At 41.7% G+C, this 17,986-nt stretch overlaps 2 protein-coding genes across 3 annotated transcripts in view; one reads left to right on the top strand and one right to left on the bottom strand.

Annotated features, from left to right (window-relative positions):
* POLR3E (RNA polymerase III subunit E) overlaps window positions 1–3,016 on the top strand; it is a 39,023-nt gene extending 36,007 nt beyond the window's left edge. For both annotated transcript variants that reach the window (XM_079953802.1, XM_079953803.1), the window contains one exon: window positions 2,594–3,016. In XM_079953802.1, the coding sequence (XP_079809928.1) occupies window positions 2,594–2,659 (66 nt within the window). In that variant the 3' untranslated portion in view covers window positions 2,660–3,016. The remainder of the gene's footprint in view (window positions 1–2,593) is intronic.
* An 868-nt stretch (window positions 3,017–3,884) lies between these two features.
* On the bottom strand, window positions 3,885–17,938 carry CDR2 (cerebellar degeneration related protein 2). Its single transcript, XM_079953914.1, has 5 exons — window positions 17,800–17,938; window positions 11,476–11,588; window positions 8,525–8,673; window positions 7,788–7,952; window positions 3,885–6,933 (listed from the first exon to the last, which is right to left on the bottom strand). Exons 1-5 carry the CDS (start codon window positions 17,876–17,878, stop codon window positions 6,039–6,041), a joined length of 1,401 nt encoding a protein of 466 aa, XP_079810040.1. The 5' UTR covers window positions 17,879–17,938; the 3' UTR covers window positions 3,885–6,038.
* Between the last annotated feature and the right edge of the window lie 48 nt (window positions 17,939–17,986).

Genomic DNA, 17,986 nt, shown 5'->3' with positions numbered 1-17,986 from the left:
CGGAGACACTTCCGGGTCACGTGGCCAGCGTGACATAGCTGCTCTGGCCAGAGCCAGAGCCGCACACGGAAACACCGTTTACCTTCCCGCTGGTAAGCGGTCCCTATTTATCTACTTGCACCCGGAGGTGCTTTCGAACTGCTAGGTTGGCAGGCGCTGGGACCGAGCAGCGGGAGCGCACCCCGCCGCAGGGATTCGAACCGCCGACCTTTCGATCGGCAAGCCCTAGGCGCTGAGGCTTTAACCCACAGCGCCACCTGTTTTATAACAAACTATAAATAGCTACTGTTGGGTGGGAAGAAATTATTATTATTATTATTATTATTATTATTATTATTATTATTATTATATTTGTACCCAGCCCCTCTGGCTGGGTTTCCCCAACCACTCTGGGCAGCTTCCAACAAAGACCAAAAATACACTAAAATGTCACACATTAAAAACTTCCCTGAACAGGGCTGCCTTCGGATGTCTTCTAAATATCAGGTAGTTGTTTATCTCTTTGACATCTGATGGGAGGGCGTTCCACAGGGTGGGTGCCACAACCGAGAAGGCCCTCTGCCTGGTTCCCTGTAGCTTTGCTTCTCGCAATGAGGGAACTGCCAGAAGGCTCTTGGCGCTGGACCTCAGTGTCCTGGCAGAACGATGGGGGTGGAGACGCTCCTCCAGGTATACTGGGCCGAGACCGTTTAGGGCTTTAAAGGTCAACACCAACACTGAATTGTGCTCAGAAACTTCTGATATTGCGGATTGTATGGTTCTTGGTTTCACGAATCCTGGGCAATCTTGCTGCCCCCATCCCTAGGTAGGCTTTTAATAACCCTGGGAGGTGGGGTCCCATTGATGCCCTCACACCTGTAGAATATTCTTGGGAGTTCAGGGACCATTTTCAACCCAAGGACCGCATGCCCTGCTCTGCAACCTTCTGGGGGCCACATACCGATGGTGGGCAGCGCCAAGGGCAAAAGTGGGTGGAGCAACGAATGTAAAATACCTTCACTGTCCTTTGTACCTTCTTTCCAGGCAAGCAAGAGGCATTGGAGTTCAAGGTTACATTCCAGCCTGGCAAAAACAGATCAAAGAGGGAGAGGCCAGAGGGCTAGATAGAGAGACCTGGATGGCCACATTTGGCCCTTAGGTCCAAAGTTGCCTAGCCATATTCCCATCACTTCCAAACTTCAGAGGTGAATACCAGTCCTCATATAACCAGAATGGGATATTCCATGGATATATGAGCAGGCTTTGAGGGAAACCCCTAAGGCTCGCACAAATAAGGACCCCCCCATTGCAGCAGCTGAAAGGGCATGCTCAGTGAATGGCCGCGCTATGCTGGGGGTGAGGTGGAATGGCATATTCCCAAAAAAGGGTACAGCTAGCTGGGGGGGATTCCTTAACTGGGGTGTGCTATACACTGCAACGTTTTGTTTCAGATCCCAATCAAGTGTCTTAATGTGACCGGTTTTGTTCTCCGGATTTAGGAGCTGTATATAGCATGGGTTGGTGGGGAAGCTGAAAAGGAGACAGGCCAGATGGCTGGCTGTGATCTCTGGGAGTGCATGCGCTCTTGCTCTTTTAATCTGCATTCAGACGGCTAATTAGTTAATTGCACCAATTAGCAGATTCATGCTTTCTGGTCTCTAATGGCGCTTCCAGCCAGGTAACGAGTTGTAATGCTGTGTTGTGATTGCTTCTGTAGGAGGTGGGAAAGGGGTGCCAAAAGATTCCCATAGGAAGTGTTACCAGGGCAGGTTACGTTCTCTGAGGATTCTTCCAGTTGCCTAGATTGTATCAACAGAAGTTGGCTGCAGGCACCAAAGCAGTTGCTTTTTTCAGCCAACAGCTCTTCTCTGTGGCTCCCCTGGGTTATTGCCTCCCTTGAAGCTGCCGCCCTGTTCACCTCAAGGGGAGCAATGAGGGAGAGTCCTTGGAGTTGTGCAGTTTAGAGGAGCTTGGCAAATTCCTGGGTTCGTTGAGTGAGCATTAACAATCCAGTTAAACCCCGCTATTCCTAACCTTCTGGGGTCCACAGATCCACTTGCAGTGGGTGTTGGGCCAACTTCCTTCTGGTGACTGTGTCAAGCACAGGAAGGGACAACCTCCATTTCTCCTCTAAGGATGTAGAGCTGGGGGAAAGCAGGTATCAAACCCACAGACTAGCCCTCCACTTGAGTTTTAGAGCTGGAAAAGCAGCTGGCAGATTGAAGGTGCTCAGAAGTTCCCCTGATGTTGTGCATGACAGGGTGACCACAGTTTTTGTTGGCTCCCAAACATCCAGCAGTTGCTGCCTCTTTACCTATTTTGCATTTCTGCATCCTTGTGAAGTGTGCAAATGGTAAAGCTTTATAAATAAGTTGACACACTTTATTTAAAAAAATGCTATGCAGTGTTTAGTTTGTAATGAAAATGGTAAGAATTACTGTATTCCTTCCCCCACATTCTTGGTATTCTCAACTTAGAGAGGACAATGGCTGCCTGTTCACTCTTCCCTCACCTTAATTCTGATGGTATGCAATTGGGGGCAGAAATCTTCTGTTGCAAGTCTACTTTAGAAGATTATAACAATACTTCTCAACAGCTTTCCCCTTTCTTCCAGGACTGCTGTGTAAGCCAGGGTGGCATGTGGTATCTTAAAGGGACAGTACAGCAACCAACATCTTGACGAAAGGGGTTTTGCTTTAATCGCATCGGATGAACTCCAGGACTGAAGCAGAAAAGGTGGAACAGGCAGGAAAGCAAAATGAGGGGCAGAGCCTGTTCTCACAGCCCTATGGACGGATGAAGTTATGGACACGGAGCTGCTCATTTACATGTCTGCATGGCATCCAAAATGCCACCGTTCAACACAAAGAGAAAAAATGGATCTTTGCGAGTTGTTAGGTTAATTTGGGATTCCTAATATAATAACTTCTCATCACAAAAAAGGAAAAAAAACCCCACCTACTGACCCAGATGTTACAGATCATGATCTAATGTTTTATTTTGTAACTAATGCCAATAAATTGCAAGTTTACACTTAGATAGTGGGAAATTATTTTTAAAATCCCAAATGTTCTTACTTCTAGTTCATCCCCATCCCTTCCTTTTTTGGAAAGGAACAACCCTAACCTCTGGTTCTAGGGAAGAGTTGTTGTACTAAATACTGTCTCAAGTATGAAGCTGCCAATTGTTTCTGGAAATAGGAAGATATGGTTGGGGTGTGTGTTCTTTTTTGCATAGCTAGCAAATGGTGCCTCGGCTATGTGCAGTTTGATTCACCATACTTTGTGCCAGTACAGATCCTCCATTGCTTCAGATAAAAATTTACCTTGAAGGCTGACAATAGCATTAGCATGAGCACCACCACTTTCTACCTTTGCCCTGAAGGTGTGTTTTTCCTATGAATCATAGAATGCAGTGCTGTAATAAACTGCAAGTGTAGTTAAACGTAAGGGTTTTCTCTGCTGCTAGTTGTGAAATCTGTCGAGATTTATTCCAAAACAAGTGGGCTTGTTAGCAGCTGTGTATTTCATTTTAAATGTATAGGGTCGCTGCTAGTCATCTTTCATACAATAGGTGCACCCTGTAGTTGTGATTTTAATGATCAATGATAACACAGCTCATCAACCTCCAAAAAAACATTTAGGCACATGAGCTGGACTGCAGTGTTCTGAAGTCAATGCAGGTAGAGAGACTTTATTCTTTTAAACAGACATGTGCCTAATACAGCAGCAATACCAAGTATACCAGTGATAGACTGAGGCTGCCCAGAATATCCTTCTCCTTTCCCACCCCCATAGTTCTAAAAAAGCATTAAGTGGTTTTTCTACATGCTTCCAAGCACCTAGTTAGTAATCAACTGGCAAATCTCACTTAAACACAGACATGCACACACAAACTTCAGAAGCTTATTTGTTGAAGGGATTTATTTGTGATGGGATTAAAAAAAACAAACCAATATTCAGAATAGCTTACAAATCTTTAAATAATCTTAAATACAGTTTGGTGGAGTGTGTCCATATGCAGGAAAAACATGTAATTCAAGAACAAGAAGCCATTCCCATTTTACACTGTACATAAGGCAGAGATGTTTGCAATAGCAGCAACCAAGTTAAAGCTGCGATATCCCTTAAGCCGTATATGTTCAGTTTAACTAGTAATGTAATCACAACACTACTGTTGACAGGTACAGTACCTTTTACTCTTGAAAAAACATACCATCTTATGCAGTACTGGTAAACCCTTTAAATCCTCAGCTCTGTTACTTAACATCTTTGTGTATTTGAGAGCAACTTTAGGGAACAGAGGTCTGTTCTTAGAGCTATGTGCTCAGTAATATAAAAGCACTGCAATAAGATTTGCTTTCAAGTTCAACTTGTAATCGCAGAAGATTCTTTTGGGAATAGTTTTGTACAGCCTAGAAAATATGCATAGTAACACCTACCCATTCCTTTTACAGCTTGTTCAAGGTTTTCTAGGCTACATGAAGCCATCCTCCATGTTAAATACAATATTCTTAAGACAAGTGAACAATTACATGCACGTGGTCTTGGCAACAAATGCCATTATTAGCAGCAGAACAGTGTGTTGAACCCATAACCTTCTGCCATAAGACAACACTCTATACATTAAATATACCTCAAAAATACCCCCCTATCACACCGTAGTCCCTTTTACATACAGAACGTTTGCTACTCCAATGACAACTCCATGCATAAGAGGCATGGTCACTGGTTCAGGCAGCTATGATGGGGCCCATCTGATAACTCAAAGCATTAATGCTCAAAATCTTACCAATTTTATCTTAAACTAGATATGTAGTAGGGGGTGAAAGATCCAGGAAGAGAAGCTTAAGCTGCCAATTCACATGAAATCAAGGTCCTGCCTGAAGAATTCTCTGGCATTTTCCCTTTGATGTGACATTATAATCACTGTAACTCATATAAAGTAAGCATTCAGCTCAAGCCTTGTTTAGTTCAAAGTACTTAATGTTTATGCAGTGAGAAATCCTGCCAATAGAATAGCCCAGGCTTCCTCAGCCTCGGCCCTCCAGATGTTTTGAGACTACAATTCCCATCATCCCTTATCACGCTAGGGATAATGGGAGTTGTAGGCCAAAAACATCTGGAGGGCCAAGGTTGAGGAAGCCTGGAATAGCCGGACCTATTTGAGATGTTCAGTGAAAAAGACTGCCCATATTTTACGGAACAGTGGAGGGAATCTTTGCTCATCTTTTCAGGGGATGAAAGTTTCCAAAACTCCCAACTAGACACTTGCTTCCAGGAGCAATTTGAACTAGCATACACATAGAACGGATACATACAGAACGCTTGTTACCCAAAAGTAGCACACTCAGCAATGGCCACTACTCTGTTCCAATCATTCCTATAGCAACAATTTCTTCTCAAGACAGCAGCTGTACTTTATTTCCAGAAGAACCAATGTCCATCTACTCAAGCAAATTAAACCAGTGTTTGATCTCTGCATGGACGTTTCTTGTTAAATTTATTACTTTAAATCACAGGTCTGCCAAAAACAAAAAAATCTTTGGAATCAAATATTAAATGCAAGGAGGTTGCCTTTTAAAAATGGACCAGACTTGCAATTTAATTCCATACCATGTTTTAATAGCCGAATTGCCATTGTTGAAGAGAAACACAACACTACAGAAGAATTTCAACTTTCCAACTCAGGACTGCAGAAAGAATCCAAAAACTAGACCTCCATAAGTGACAACTCTTTACATGCAGCCACTGGGTGGTTTCCAATTCTCCAAAATACAACTTTTATTACCAGGCATTAGGTGCAGTTAGCAGAGTCATGTAACCATTTCATCTGCCAATTTAGCATAATCTGCAATGTCCTGAGCAAATCAGTGGCAACAACTGTCTCAAACACACACACCCCAAAACAAGTGGACCCAACCCATCCTACAAGTTCAAAAAGTCAACCTACATATACTCTAGCAGAACAGACATGCAGCAATGTTTCAAATGAAACATTCAGACAGCTACTTCAAGAACAATGGTTTTCTAAGGTAGTAGTGATGTACAGAAAGTTTGTTAAGGCTGAGAAGGAAAGGATTTATACTTTGCTCGGTGTTCATCTATTTCCTGCTTGGTTTTCTTGATACAACTAAAGATTTCCTTAAAGAGAAGCTTGTATTCGGGTGGAGGGTTTGAAGGCAAGCTGGCTGGGGCTGGGTCAGCATTTGTGGGTTCAGCTTCTCCAACACACATGTCCAAGGATTTATTCCCCACTCTGACATCTTTGGAATACTGTTTAGAAGTTTGTACAGCTTTATGTTTCAGTGACTCCTCGTCTAGTTGACACTTCTTCAGGAGTTCTTCATACTTGACCTTCAAAGCGTTATACTGTGCATCGACCTCATTAAGCAGAGAGATGCCCCTTTGCTTTACAGCTTCTGCCCGCCGGATACAGGTTTCTTCATGGCCCTTTATTAGAAGATCCCCACCGGCAACACTGCCAAGGAAGGTCTCGCTGGTGCTTCTTTTGAGTGCCCTTCTGTCGGGTTCTGGGACAGTTAAAAGAACCCCATCAGAAGAGCTCCAATCTGAAGGGCTCTGACTCAGATCTCTCTCTAAAGAATCTTTGAAGGAAATAAAAAAAGACTCTGGAACAAGCTTTTCCACCCCATTAGCAAAGGTGCTTTCAGACTGAAATATCTGCTTCATTTCAGCCACTTCAAACTCGAGCTCTTCAGCTCTGGCTCGGTATAGATCGACATCCACCAACCTCTGCTCAAGATCACAGTTCTCCTTCAGCATGAGACTGTATTCTTCCTCCATCGTCATCCTCTTCTCTTTTTCCATGCTGAGCTGTGCTTGCAAAAGAGTCATTGCCTTTTTTAACCTCTGGTTTTCTTCCTCTAGAGGACTCGGTTGGCTATCCACAGAAGTAATTTTTTCCGCAAAAACATGGTCATAAACAAAATACCTAGACACAAACAACAAGAGCCAATGAAAAGCATTAGTTCGCTCTTCCCAATAACTCGCTTTTTTGTATACAAAGGGTAACTTTATTATCATGGATGAATAAAGCACAGCAGTGTGTGCCAGTTTCTAGACATGAACCCTAAAGTGAAAGAGCTGCCTGTATTAGGTCTCTACAAAAACTAGAGATTGTACCTTGCCTTTGTAAAAGGCTAGAAAAACCTAGGTAAGCATTGTAGAGTTAAATCAACAATTTAGATAATTTTCTTCAGAAAGAGGATCTGGATTGGACCATTTTATGGTTTCTACTGTCCTGAAATTCAGAGAACACACATCCATATCAACAACTTGTAACAGTCACCATCAAGTCTCCATCCCTATGACTCTCTACCAACCTTCTGAAAGCCATACTGTTCATAAGGATACAATACCAGTTCTGACATAAGGCAAACACCTTAATGGTTGACCTTAAAGAAAAAGGTCTGTCACTAGTTGGCCTGAAGAGAACAGGAAATAGGCTGATTTAGAGACCTTTGAAGGGCTAATGAAAGAGACCTAGATTTCTCAGGATCTTCCTTTACAAAAATTCCCAACATCGTTTTCAACTAAAGTGCAGAAATCAGCCCAAAGTTATCCAGAGCATCAAAAACATCAGAAAAATATACACACGTGGCTATATATGACAGGTTCACTTTAGAGCTGATGAGGACAGATCTTCAATAATCTTTGTTTAATCATATGCCATCACTAAACTTGACACATTTCCTAATCAGAGTATGCTTGACTTTTTTTTTACTTCTCTACCAAAACTGAACAACATTAAATAACTTTTCCACAGAAAATGAACTTGAAACTTACTTGCGAAGGTCATACAATTCCTTCAGACATGCAAAACTATGAACAGATCTTGGATGCTCACACCGTTCACGATTCGCATACCCTTGCCCAGAATTCTTTAACTCTTCCACTTGTCTCTGGAGATCATCAATATGTCCTTGAAGACTTTCAATAGTCTCAGTAAGGCTGGGGAAAAATTGCACGCACAGAAGTACACAAATTTATCAGCATAAGTCAAGTTTGAAACATCAACAATTGTTTAAACTGCAGTTTTGAGAGATGTTTGTGTTCCAGGATCTTGACTCTGGGAGTCAGAAACTCGGTCTTTTGGTTATTTCTTGACCCCCAAAGTATGATTGGGAGAAGACATCAGGGTTCATTCTTTTTCCACCACCATCCTGAGGAGGAAAAACTAACAAGTACCTCCAAAGGGTCCATGTCACTTTAACATACATCTCCCTCACCCAGATAAAAACTCTGCTTTTCTAGTGGATTCCATTTTGCAAGATTAGAAAGAAGCTATATTCAAACAAGGACGGAAACTTTCAGTTCAGCTGTTAGCTTAATGAAAGTGGTGGCGGGAGGGATATAGGGGGACACAGGGAGAAAAGTCAGTCCCTACTCCCAACCTCAGCCCAGGCAGAATCCAGGAGGGTCAAGCAACAATTGAATTATACAGACATTGTTGGAGTAAAATATGCATTATATATATGGTGCACGTTAAGGAAGGGAAACAAAGTGCCACAGGAGCATATTACCTTATTATCTTTTGCTGCGAGGCTCTACTGTCAAAAACTAGCTTTTGATTAGCATCTTCCAGTTCTCTGGCAGTGACATCAAGCTGTTCATAAACTTTGGCATGTTGATCATTCATTTGACGCAGAAGTTCCACCTGCTTTGTAAGATACTACAAAATAATGTATGGTTAATGTTGCAAATGTAATTAAGGAGGGGTTCCTTAACCAGCGGTTGAAATTACATTATTTTTGCTGCTTTCCTTGCAATCTCAAGCAATGATAGTTAAGAAGATTAGCAGGACGATACTGAAGTACATACGCCTTCTTCTTACCCCAAATGAGAGGCACTATACAACTAACCTTTTTCAAACAACTCAGGCCAGAGTAATCCCTCAGACTGCTAAAGGTCTCTGCAGAAGTAAACACAGAGCTCTCCCATTTTACTCTCCAAGCACACAAGTCATGGTAAAGTTACGTAGCAAGGAAGATAAAATTAGGCCTAGGATTCAACATAGTTAAAGTACATGGCCCAACAGGCTTTCTGTCTCAAACATGACCCCCCCCCTCCACCATGGCAAATCACTTGGAAATTGATGGGAGCGTAAAGTTTGAGAGTGACTAATCTCTTGTTCAAAGTGAAACACTCCACTGGGCATGCTTAACCCTTAGGCACACTTGAAGGAGAGCTTTAGATTTTGACTCAAGGGTTTATTTCTAAAACTACAGACACTTTCAAGAAGCTGAAAAGACATAATGGGTAAATAGGGCAATACTGCATAGCATATATTGTCAGCTGATAGTGAGTTCCTACTTTCCGCTTTATAAATTGAGTTACTCCTGCAATCCCTGTCAAGGGGCTCCTGTTTTAAATCTATATTAAATGTTTAGTGCAAGCCTCTTTATTCAAGAAATATAACAGGTGGTTTATTTTTAAAGCTGTGAAAACTACTTTCAGAAAGCCTTGGCTAAGAGGTGTCCGGCATAAGAATACTAAACCATTAACTTTAAGCTGCTTTGCAAGAGGGGCAAACTCTGGATTTCCGCCTCAAACACTATTCAATCGCATGCTCCCAACTATGAGAAACAGAAATGCAGTAAAATGACTTGAGATCACTGGTGAGAACAGTTCCATTTAGCATATTTCAAGTGAATCAATATGCCAAAGAAATTGCACAGGAAGAATTATGATAACTGAATGCTGGAATTTTGTACACATTGCTAATACATGAATCTTTCGGAGAAGCTGAAGTTTAAAGCCACTACTCTAAGTAGCCTATTGATTATATAATCAAATCTTCTGTGCTGGAATCTTTTTATTTCCCTCATTAAAATGATTGATAGGCTTACATTTTGAGAAGTCTAAAGCAGGATTACAAGTTAATCTAGTACCACCCGCAACCTTTACCCTATTAGAATCAATTAGACATATTACCTGTTGCAATTTATAGTCAGCCTGTGAGCAACACAGGGTTTAGCCAAGGTTAGCATTAGCCTGAATCTCAGTGTAAACATGAACCAGATTAATTTTGTCTGCTATTCTGAAAGCAAGCTGAAGATCTTGTTATAATAAAGCACTGCCAGCTAAAATGGCATCTACAGTGTCATGTTATCAGAAACATGGAGAGGAAGCTTTCAAATTGATCAGAGCCAACTTGTTGTTGAGAGTGCAACTAGCAATGCAATCTTGTATATTTTTGCTTGGAAGAAAGCCCCAGTGAAATCAATACGAGTTATTCCCAGGTAAACTGGTAAGGTTGCAACCAAAACCATTTAAAACATGCTTTATGTACAACTTCAAATGAAGTACACATAGATGCTCCACACCAGCTTTCCTCAACCTTTCGCCTTCCACATGTTTTGGACTTACATTCCCATCAGCTCTGACCAGTGGTCAGAGACGATAGTTGTGGTCCAGCAACATCTGGAAGGCACCAGATTGGAACTTTATTCCCTACGTTTCTCATTCTGCAAACTTCCATACTCTAGAGGAGCCACATACTCCTTTAGCAGAAGCAGATTTGCACCCTTGGTTGATAGATACAAAAAGCTGAATCCATATAATTGAACAGAAAACACCACCCTCAATTGCAAAGCCTTTTACTGGGGGAACAGGCAAACTGTTGTGTTTATTTGGTACATTCATATTCTATTTTTAATTTTTAAACTATTTTTAATTTTTAAACTATTATTATTATTATTATTAATTGAATTTATATGTTGTTGTTGTTGTTTAGTCGTGTCCGACTCTTCGTGACCCCATGGACCAGAGCACGCCAGGCACTCCTGTCTTCCACTGCCTCCCGCAGTTTGGTCAGACTCATGTTTGTAGCTTCGAGAAAGAATTTATATACCGCCCTATAACTGGAGGTCTCAGGGCAGTTCACAGAATAAAATCAAAACATAAAACCACAAAATACATAATCAAAATAAAATAAAAACCACCCAAAAACAACCACATTTTAAAAGAGCATAGGATGTCAATCAAATCTATTCTACCCATTAGTTCTAAAATTCCCATGGCAGCTTGTAATACAAAAGTAAAACATAAAAACCAAATTGATAGGCACTGAACACTACACCTAACTTCAGTAGCTGGTGTCCTTTATATTTATGCATTTTTAAAAGTGCATTCATACACCTATATGTTATTTCCCCCTAGATCTAGAAAAAAGGAAGGAAAAGGAAAATCCTCAGTGCCTTGTACACATCGAGCCTAAGATTAGCAATATTAAATATTTGGCTTTCATGTGTTCCAACACTTCACTTCCATTATCTTGCAGTAATTCTAACCATGACCCCATAAGGAGTAACCTAATATTGCAGGTAGGCAGTGGGGCCATGTGAAAGACAGCTTGCCTGGGCCATCTGTGAGTTCATGACTGAAGATTCAAATAGAGGACTTTCTGGTTTGAAGTACAGTCACTGCTCTAGGTCAGAATAATGCTCACTTGCACCCAATGTGCAGTTGTTACCTCTATCTCCTGCAGTTGCTCTTGATTGGTGGAATACATCTGCTGCAGGGATGTCTCCAACTCTGTGTTCCGATCCAAGAGCGTCTTCCCAAGCTCAGCAGCAAGATGGAGATCTAAAATGAGTTGTGTGTATTTAAACTGGTGCAATGGCTATCGTGTTTTTCAAGGACAAACTTTGGTAACAATTGTTATGGCACATTTTTTAAAAAACAAAACTCTACAATTCCTAAGAACAACTAATCAAAGCTCACATTTTTCCAGTTTTTTTTTTGTGTGTGTACTTTATGGATGCTAGAGTTCTGTCCATCTCTTCTTTTGACCCTCTCTATTACATCCTCATTGCAATGTAAGTAGAGAGAAATTAGTGATGCCCTTCTAGGACTTGCCTATTTCAAGTCATACAGTTTGAAAAGCAGGTGCTTCAAGTACTCTACCCAATTTCCTACCCGTGTTCTAGTGCACTAAGGTGCCACCTGACCACTAAGTTTTCAAGTTCAGGTATAGAGCTGTAGTGATGACTAGGTATCAGAGAATGCATGTTATTTAAAAACAGGTCAACTTCTGTTGATACCAAAGGCTTACAAGTTCCAAAATGCTGAAATTCAACAGATTCTTAAAACCTGCACACCTAAATACTATCAAGAGAAGTCGGTAAAATCAAAATCTGTCATTTTAGCCATTTATCAAGCTCAAGAGCACTCCCTGCCATCAGTACCCCTTTTCCAACTGTGAGAGCTTACATATATTCATGCTGCCTGTCTGTGATGTGTCAAGAACCTGGTATAACCCTTAAAGATGAGTTTTGATTAGCTATCATGCTATTTGTCAACATGACAGTTCTCCAATTCATTTTTGGAGCGGTGCACCCTTGAACAGCATCGCCTAAACCCACAGTTTGTACTATTTCACACACATTTTTATCCTTTTTTATTTCCAGTTTTTAAAAACATTTAATAACTAATATGCACATTTTAAGAAGAGACTTCTCCTAGCAGTATTTGCAAGACTTAAAAGCAGATCATTTGCAACTGACTGAACAAGTTATTCTGGTTACCAAGTGATTAGAATACACAATTTTATTTAATGCTTTTCCTTCACAACTACATAGATCAGCATCTTAAAATATATCAGGAAGGACTTACAGACTTAACAAGTTGCCTCCTCCTATGCCAAGTTAGCTTTTTAAGTATGGTAACAAGTGACCATTTTTTGCTCTACGCCAAAGTTAAACCAAAATATACCCAAGCTAGAATTCAACATAATCCTCTAACAATCTCTGGAACTGCCATGAAGACAGCTGTTATCAGGTTTGGAGGAGAAAATGAAGAAAAATGCAGAACCTCTGTTTAAATGCCACCCAGAAGAGTGGCAATACAAGAAAACTTGATTAATACTTGAGACGCAACATTCCTAATCCATTAATCAACCATAAAATGCATTTGCCTATGCTTAACAGTTCAAAGTTCAGTTACTCCATCACTAACAATTTCCTGAACATGGTATTAGATTCCCTACGAAGCTGCATTCAAAATTTAAACAGCAACAGGACAATAATCCCATTTCAACTCTAATTTTCTACATCCACCATACTGCTAGACCTATGACAACACTGCCACACACATGCACAGTGTAAGCAAGTGCACAATCACTGTCACACTCATGCAGAGCCAGTGTCGTGAAGTGGTTAGAGTGTTGGACTAGAATATGGGAGTCCAGAGTTTAAAACCCCATTCAGCCATGAAGCTCACCAGGTGACCTTGAGACAGTCACTCTTTTTCAGTCTATCCTACCTCACAGAACTGTTGTGAGGATAAAATGGAGAGGGTGGGGGAAACAACCAAGTATGCTACCTTGAGTGCTTTGGAAGAGAGAAGGAACAGAAATGTAATTTTAAAAATGGACACTGGGGATGTAACTGTTAAAAGTTTAGATTTGGAGCAGCGACTAGGAATCTGTGCCCCTCCAGGTTCGTTTATTTCATGAAATTCATATACCTTTCTATATGACTCTCAAGATTCTCCCTAGGCCTTGCCCCCTCACCTTCCTCAAATGCTTTTGCCTGGGTGGAATATGCCCTTGAATGTCTCATGCCTGCCTGGATAGGTAGGTGTATGTGTGTAGAAATCTCTGATTTGTGTATAGCTGGAATGTGAAGTTAAGCGTAACCTACTGCTTCCCTCACTTTCCCCTCTGCCCCAACAGTGGCAAGCAGCCCCCCCCCCCCCAAGGTCTCCCACGGGGGAATGTGGTACTCTGGCTGAAAAAGGTTTCCCATTCCCATTCTGAATGCTTGATAAAATGATATCTTTAATAATGATTCCATCACAACAGATGTTATACCAGCTGGCCTGCAGTTCCCTTGATTTCTTTTTAAAAATCAGTGTTCTATTGGCTGCTTTCCAGTCCTCTAGTACAGAGGTCAACCTTAGGGACACGTTACATATTTTTGCTATACAGTCAGCAATTTCATATTTGAGTTCTTTAACTCTAGATGCCAGACAGACAGACCTGTTAATTTTTAATTTGTCCATGACATCAAAGAACTTCGTCTCTTGTCACCACTGTTCACTTAAATTCTCCACACGCTCTGCCTGCAAAACTAAGTTCAGGCATCTACATCTTCTGCAATCATAGTAAAGAAGCCATCACTGAGACTAAACAAGGAATGCTTCTGGAAATTAAAGCCTCTTTGCAAGTTTATATTTCTCCACCAACATCTTTAGTGCCTGGAGAATTACCAGTTTTGCAATTTGTCATTCCAACTAGATTAAACAGTCTTGAAGTAGCAAGGCACAGTATGCTGCCTGAGGCTGCAAAATGAATCATAAATGCCACATTCCAAATATTGAAATGCATTAGCAGTATAATAGAGGGGAGACTGAAGCTGCTCAAGACAACTGCTTAGATAATGAGACATTATAAATCATTTGTCCACATGGTGCAAGACAAAAATTACAAAGCTTAAGGCAAAGTTATACATGTTTATTGAAATCTTCCATTGGAGAGACAAAAGCATATATTTTAACTTTTAAAAAAATCAGTAATACTTTGAACTGGAAATTTCAAACACTGGAAAATCATTTAAGTGTCTCAGAAACTTAACACTTTGGGTGTGTGTGTGTGTTTTCTAAATCACACCTTCCCTTTTCCACAACTTGAAAATGCCAATTTAAAATTGAATGTTGGCAGAAGAATGGTTAGTTGACTGCAATAATGCAATAAAGTTGGACTGTCAATGCAAGAATAACAAAGATCAAGCTGACTTATTAAAGGAGCTACATATTCAAACAGTTGTATAACAATGCAGTGAGCAAGAGCTTTGACTATATAAACACATCTCAGACGTGCCTTTGACTGTCCCCATTTCCTGGCTATTTCGAGGTTTTTAAACTGGGTAATACAAGTCCTAGATACTATTTGAAGAAAGAGCTCTATTTTTAAACACACTGCAGTTTATTGGCTTATGTAGAAGTTATGCATGTTGAAGTTACTGAAACTACAAGAAATGCTGTTACGTGAGCAAGAATACATATATCACATCAGCTTCTGCACAAACCAATATAACACAGAACAAAAATAAAAAAATAAAAAAATTTGGAGAAATTCAACAGTTACACTTCCAGCATCCAAAGGTGAATTATGTGACACCCTCAGCTTCCTAGATACAAGTCAGAGTCTTAATTCTTGGTCCTTGAAAAAGCCAAGCAGAGCTGTACTGTAAAATACTGGCTGCTTTTACCATAAGAAAGGCACTCTTTCTACCTCTGTACCCCACAAGCCTCCTCCAGACTGCATACCAAACTCATTTTTCTTCTATACATACCCTACTCAGCAGCACAATTATGTTGTTGCCAGCTTTATGGCACATCTTACAGCACAACCTGCCTTATTCCTTGAAAAGCTATTTATTCTAAATACAAATACATGGGCACCTGCAGTTTTTAATATTTAGGGTGCAAGAACAGGGTCTGAATCTTTCTATGGCTTACTTAGTCTCATTGAAGTAAGTAGTGCTAGAGTAAAATCTTGAAGGTCTTCCACCAACTGAATTTCTCCAGTTTAATTTATATTCATTAACCTAGAATAACTCATACCCCGATTTGATCATGAATTCAGACTAGAACCAGTGCTTCTCGCAAATGTGCATTAAATGGTGGGAAAACTGCATGTTTAATTTCACTGGTCTGTAAAGAGCTTTCCAGAAATCTAATTACATACTGTACATGTTTATTTGGAAGTTAAATTTCACCATGTTCAAAGGGCTTACTTATGAGCCTTTTAGGCACCTTCACTCTTGAGAAAGTCCCACTGGAGTCTGAAGGATTCAATTTCCTAATAAAACTTGTAAGGAATTGGCCTGTACCTATATCATTAGAAGAATCTAAACAGATTTAAATGCCCCTGAGCACATATAAGATACAGATACTTTTTTAAAACCAACAACTGTACAAGTAAAATACAATTTTGAGAACCATGCCTTCCTGACCTTCCATGGTCCTCTCCCCTCATCATGCATCCTCAATGTGTCTTCCACAAATTCTCTTGTCACAATTCCAGTTCCTCCCCCCACAAATAGCATCATAACTGGTGTCCCCAAATCCCCATTACTCTTCCCCAGACCACCGTCAAGTCACTTTTCTCTACCTAAGTGTTCTTCCCACTGGACTTCGGTCACCCTCAAACCACTCATACCCCATAGCATACTACCTCCCAAGCCTCTACCCCTACATCCCTGTTTTTGTTACTTTCTCCCCATAAGTTCTCATTACTTCTTGCCCCTCTCTCCTTCTCTAGCCCCTTTGGTGTGCTTTTATTATGCCACAAATCACATTTTGGGGTCTAAATGACTAGGGATACTCACTTATGGTGGAGATAAATAATTAAAGCTGAATATAAAATGTGCTTTGATGATGATAAAAGACGTGACGGGCGGGGGAACTAAACCCATTAAGCTGATGGGTGAGGAATGGGGTGACAAAGAACTAAGCCTGTGATCCTAACCATGTGTACTCAGAAGTCCTAAAGAATTCAGTGGGGCTTATTCCCTATGTCACAAAAAGGTGCAGATGAAAAGCGTGAGATTAATGATGAGGGATACACCCTAGAGATGAGCTAGTTGGGCAGGAGAAAAAGCCATGAGCAGGTGAGCATGAAAGGCATGATAGAAATACTTATCTGAGACCAAAAGAAAAGAAAACAAGAAGAGTTAAACTATGACTGTGTGAAATAAAGGAAAGACAAAGGAGGGACCTACTGCTGCCAATATCCATTAATTGGTCTCTGCTACTGAGAGGCTGCTTGGCATGGTTAAAGTCCAAGCTTTCTCCAACTTGGGTCTTTAGAGACTGCTGGACAACAGCTCCCATCATTTCCAGCCAGCATGGCCAGTGGTCAGGGGTGATGGGTGAAGAACATCTGGGGACCCATGGTTGAGAAAAGCTGGGTTAGACTGTTGGACCAGAACCAGGGAGAAAGGGATTTGTAATCCCCACTTAGCCATGAAGCTTCCTGGGAGACCTTGAGCCAGTTACTCGCTCTCAACCTAACCTACCTCACAGGATTGTTGTGAGCAGTGCTTTTTTCTGGGGCGATTTTTTTCTAAGTTTGGCCTCATTGAGGGGCATTCTTTCAATAGGAGTCGGAAAATGAGCGTACCCCTCAACATCTTTTTTTAAAAAGCACTGGTTGTGAGAATGAAATGGGGAGGAGGAAAACTATGTACATTACCATTTCATATTTATTCATATCCCACCAAAGCGCCTTACCGCTAAAATAGAAACGTAGAAAAAAATTAAAAAAAAAATGTATCACCTTCCACTCTTTGAAGGAAAAGCGGGATACAGTACGGTATGAAGAAAGAAAGGGGCGGGCACAGGCTGTGCTTTTTCCATCCCACTGCCCTTTAAGGCCAGCCTTCGCTCTTCTTTCGCCTGGGCACTCGGCGTCGTCTTCTCCACACGGGCGTGCCCCACGCGCATCTACCTGCGACACGTGAGGACGGATCTCCGCGCTTCTGAAACCCGCTAGTCCTCAGTGAGGCGTCACAAGGCTCTTCACTTCTTAGGAAAATTAAAAAAAAAACCCAACCCCCTTCACTTTCCTCTCCTCGACCGTTTCATGGTCTCTCTCTTCTCTTTCCCGCAGTTTCCACCTCGGCTCCCCTCAGCCATTGTCTTCCCCCCCCCCCTCCATTGTCCCAGTCCCACCTTCTTCCCTCTCCGGCGGCTTCTCCTCGCCGCCTCTTTCCCAGCCTCCTGACCCACCCGAAGCCCCTCAGGACCCTGGGCCGACCCGCTCCTCCTCCTCCGCCGCCGCCGCCCTCACCTTGCTGCAGGTCCTGCTGGTCGTACCACGGCTCATCCTCGCGTATCTCGAACTCCTCCACCAAACTGTCGGTGAGCATCGCGGAGCCGCCCTCGCCCTCGCTTCCCAACCCGAGAAGCAGCGCCCGCTCCTCGCCGCGCCTCTTTATCCCCTGCCCGCCCGCGCTTCGCCTCAACAGAGCGCTCCG

Source organism: Podarcis cretensis (genome assembly GCF_951804945.1).
Source record: "Podarcis cretensis genome assembly, chromosome: 14".
In the NCBI taxonomy this organism is placed as follows: domain Eukaryota; kingdom Metazoa; phylum Chordata; class Lepidosauria; order Squamata; family Lacertidae; genus Podarcis; species Podarcis cretensis.
The sequence above is the reverse complement of the archived record's forward strand: the minus strand, read 5'-3'. Positions and strand labels throughout refer to the sequence as shown.

Bases quoted from the DNA above. Each gene is read 5' to 3' on its own strand.
- CDR2 (XM_079953914.1), bottom strand. From the start codon at position 17,878: ATGCTCACCGACAGTTTGGTGGAGGAGTTCGAGATACGCGAGGATGAG. The intron at 8,674-11,475 runs GTAACAACTGCA...ATTATTTTGTAG, and splicing joins AGCAACTGCAGGAGATAGAG to TATCTTACAAAGCAGGTGGA. The intron at 7,953-8,524 runs GTAATATGCTCC...ATTTTTCCCCAG, and splicing joins TCGCAGCAAAAGATAATAAG to CCTTACTGAGACTATTGAAA.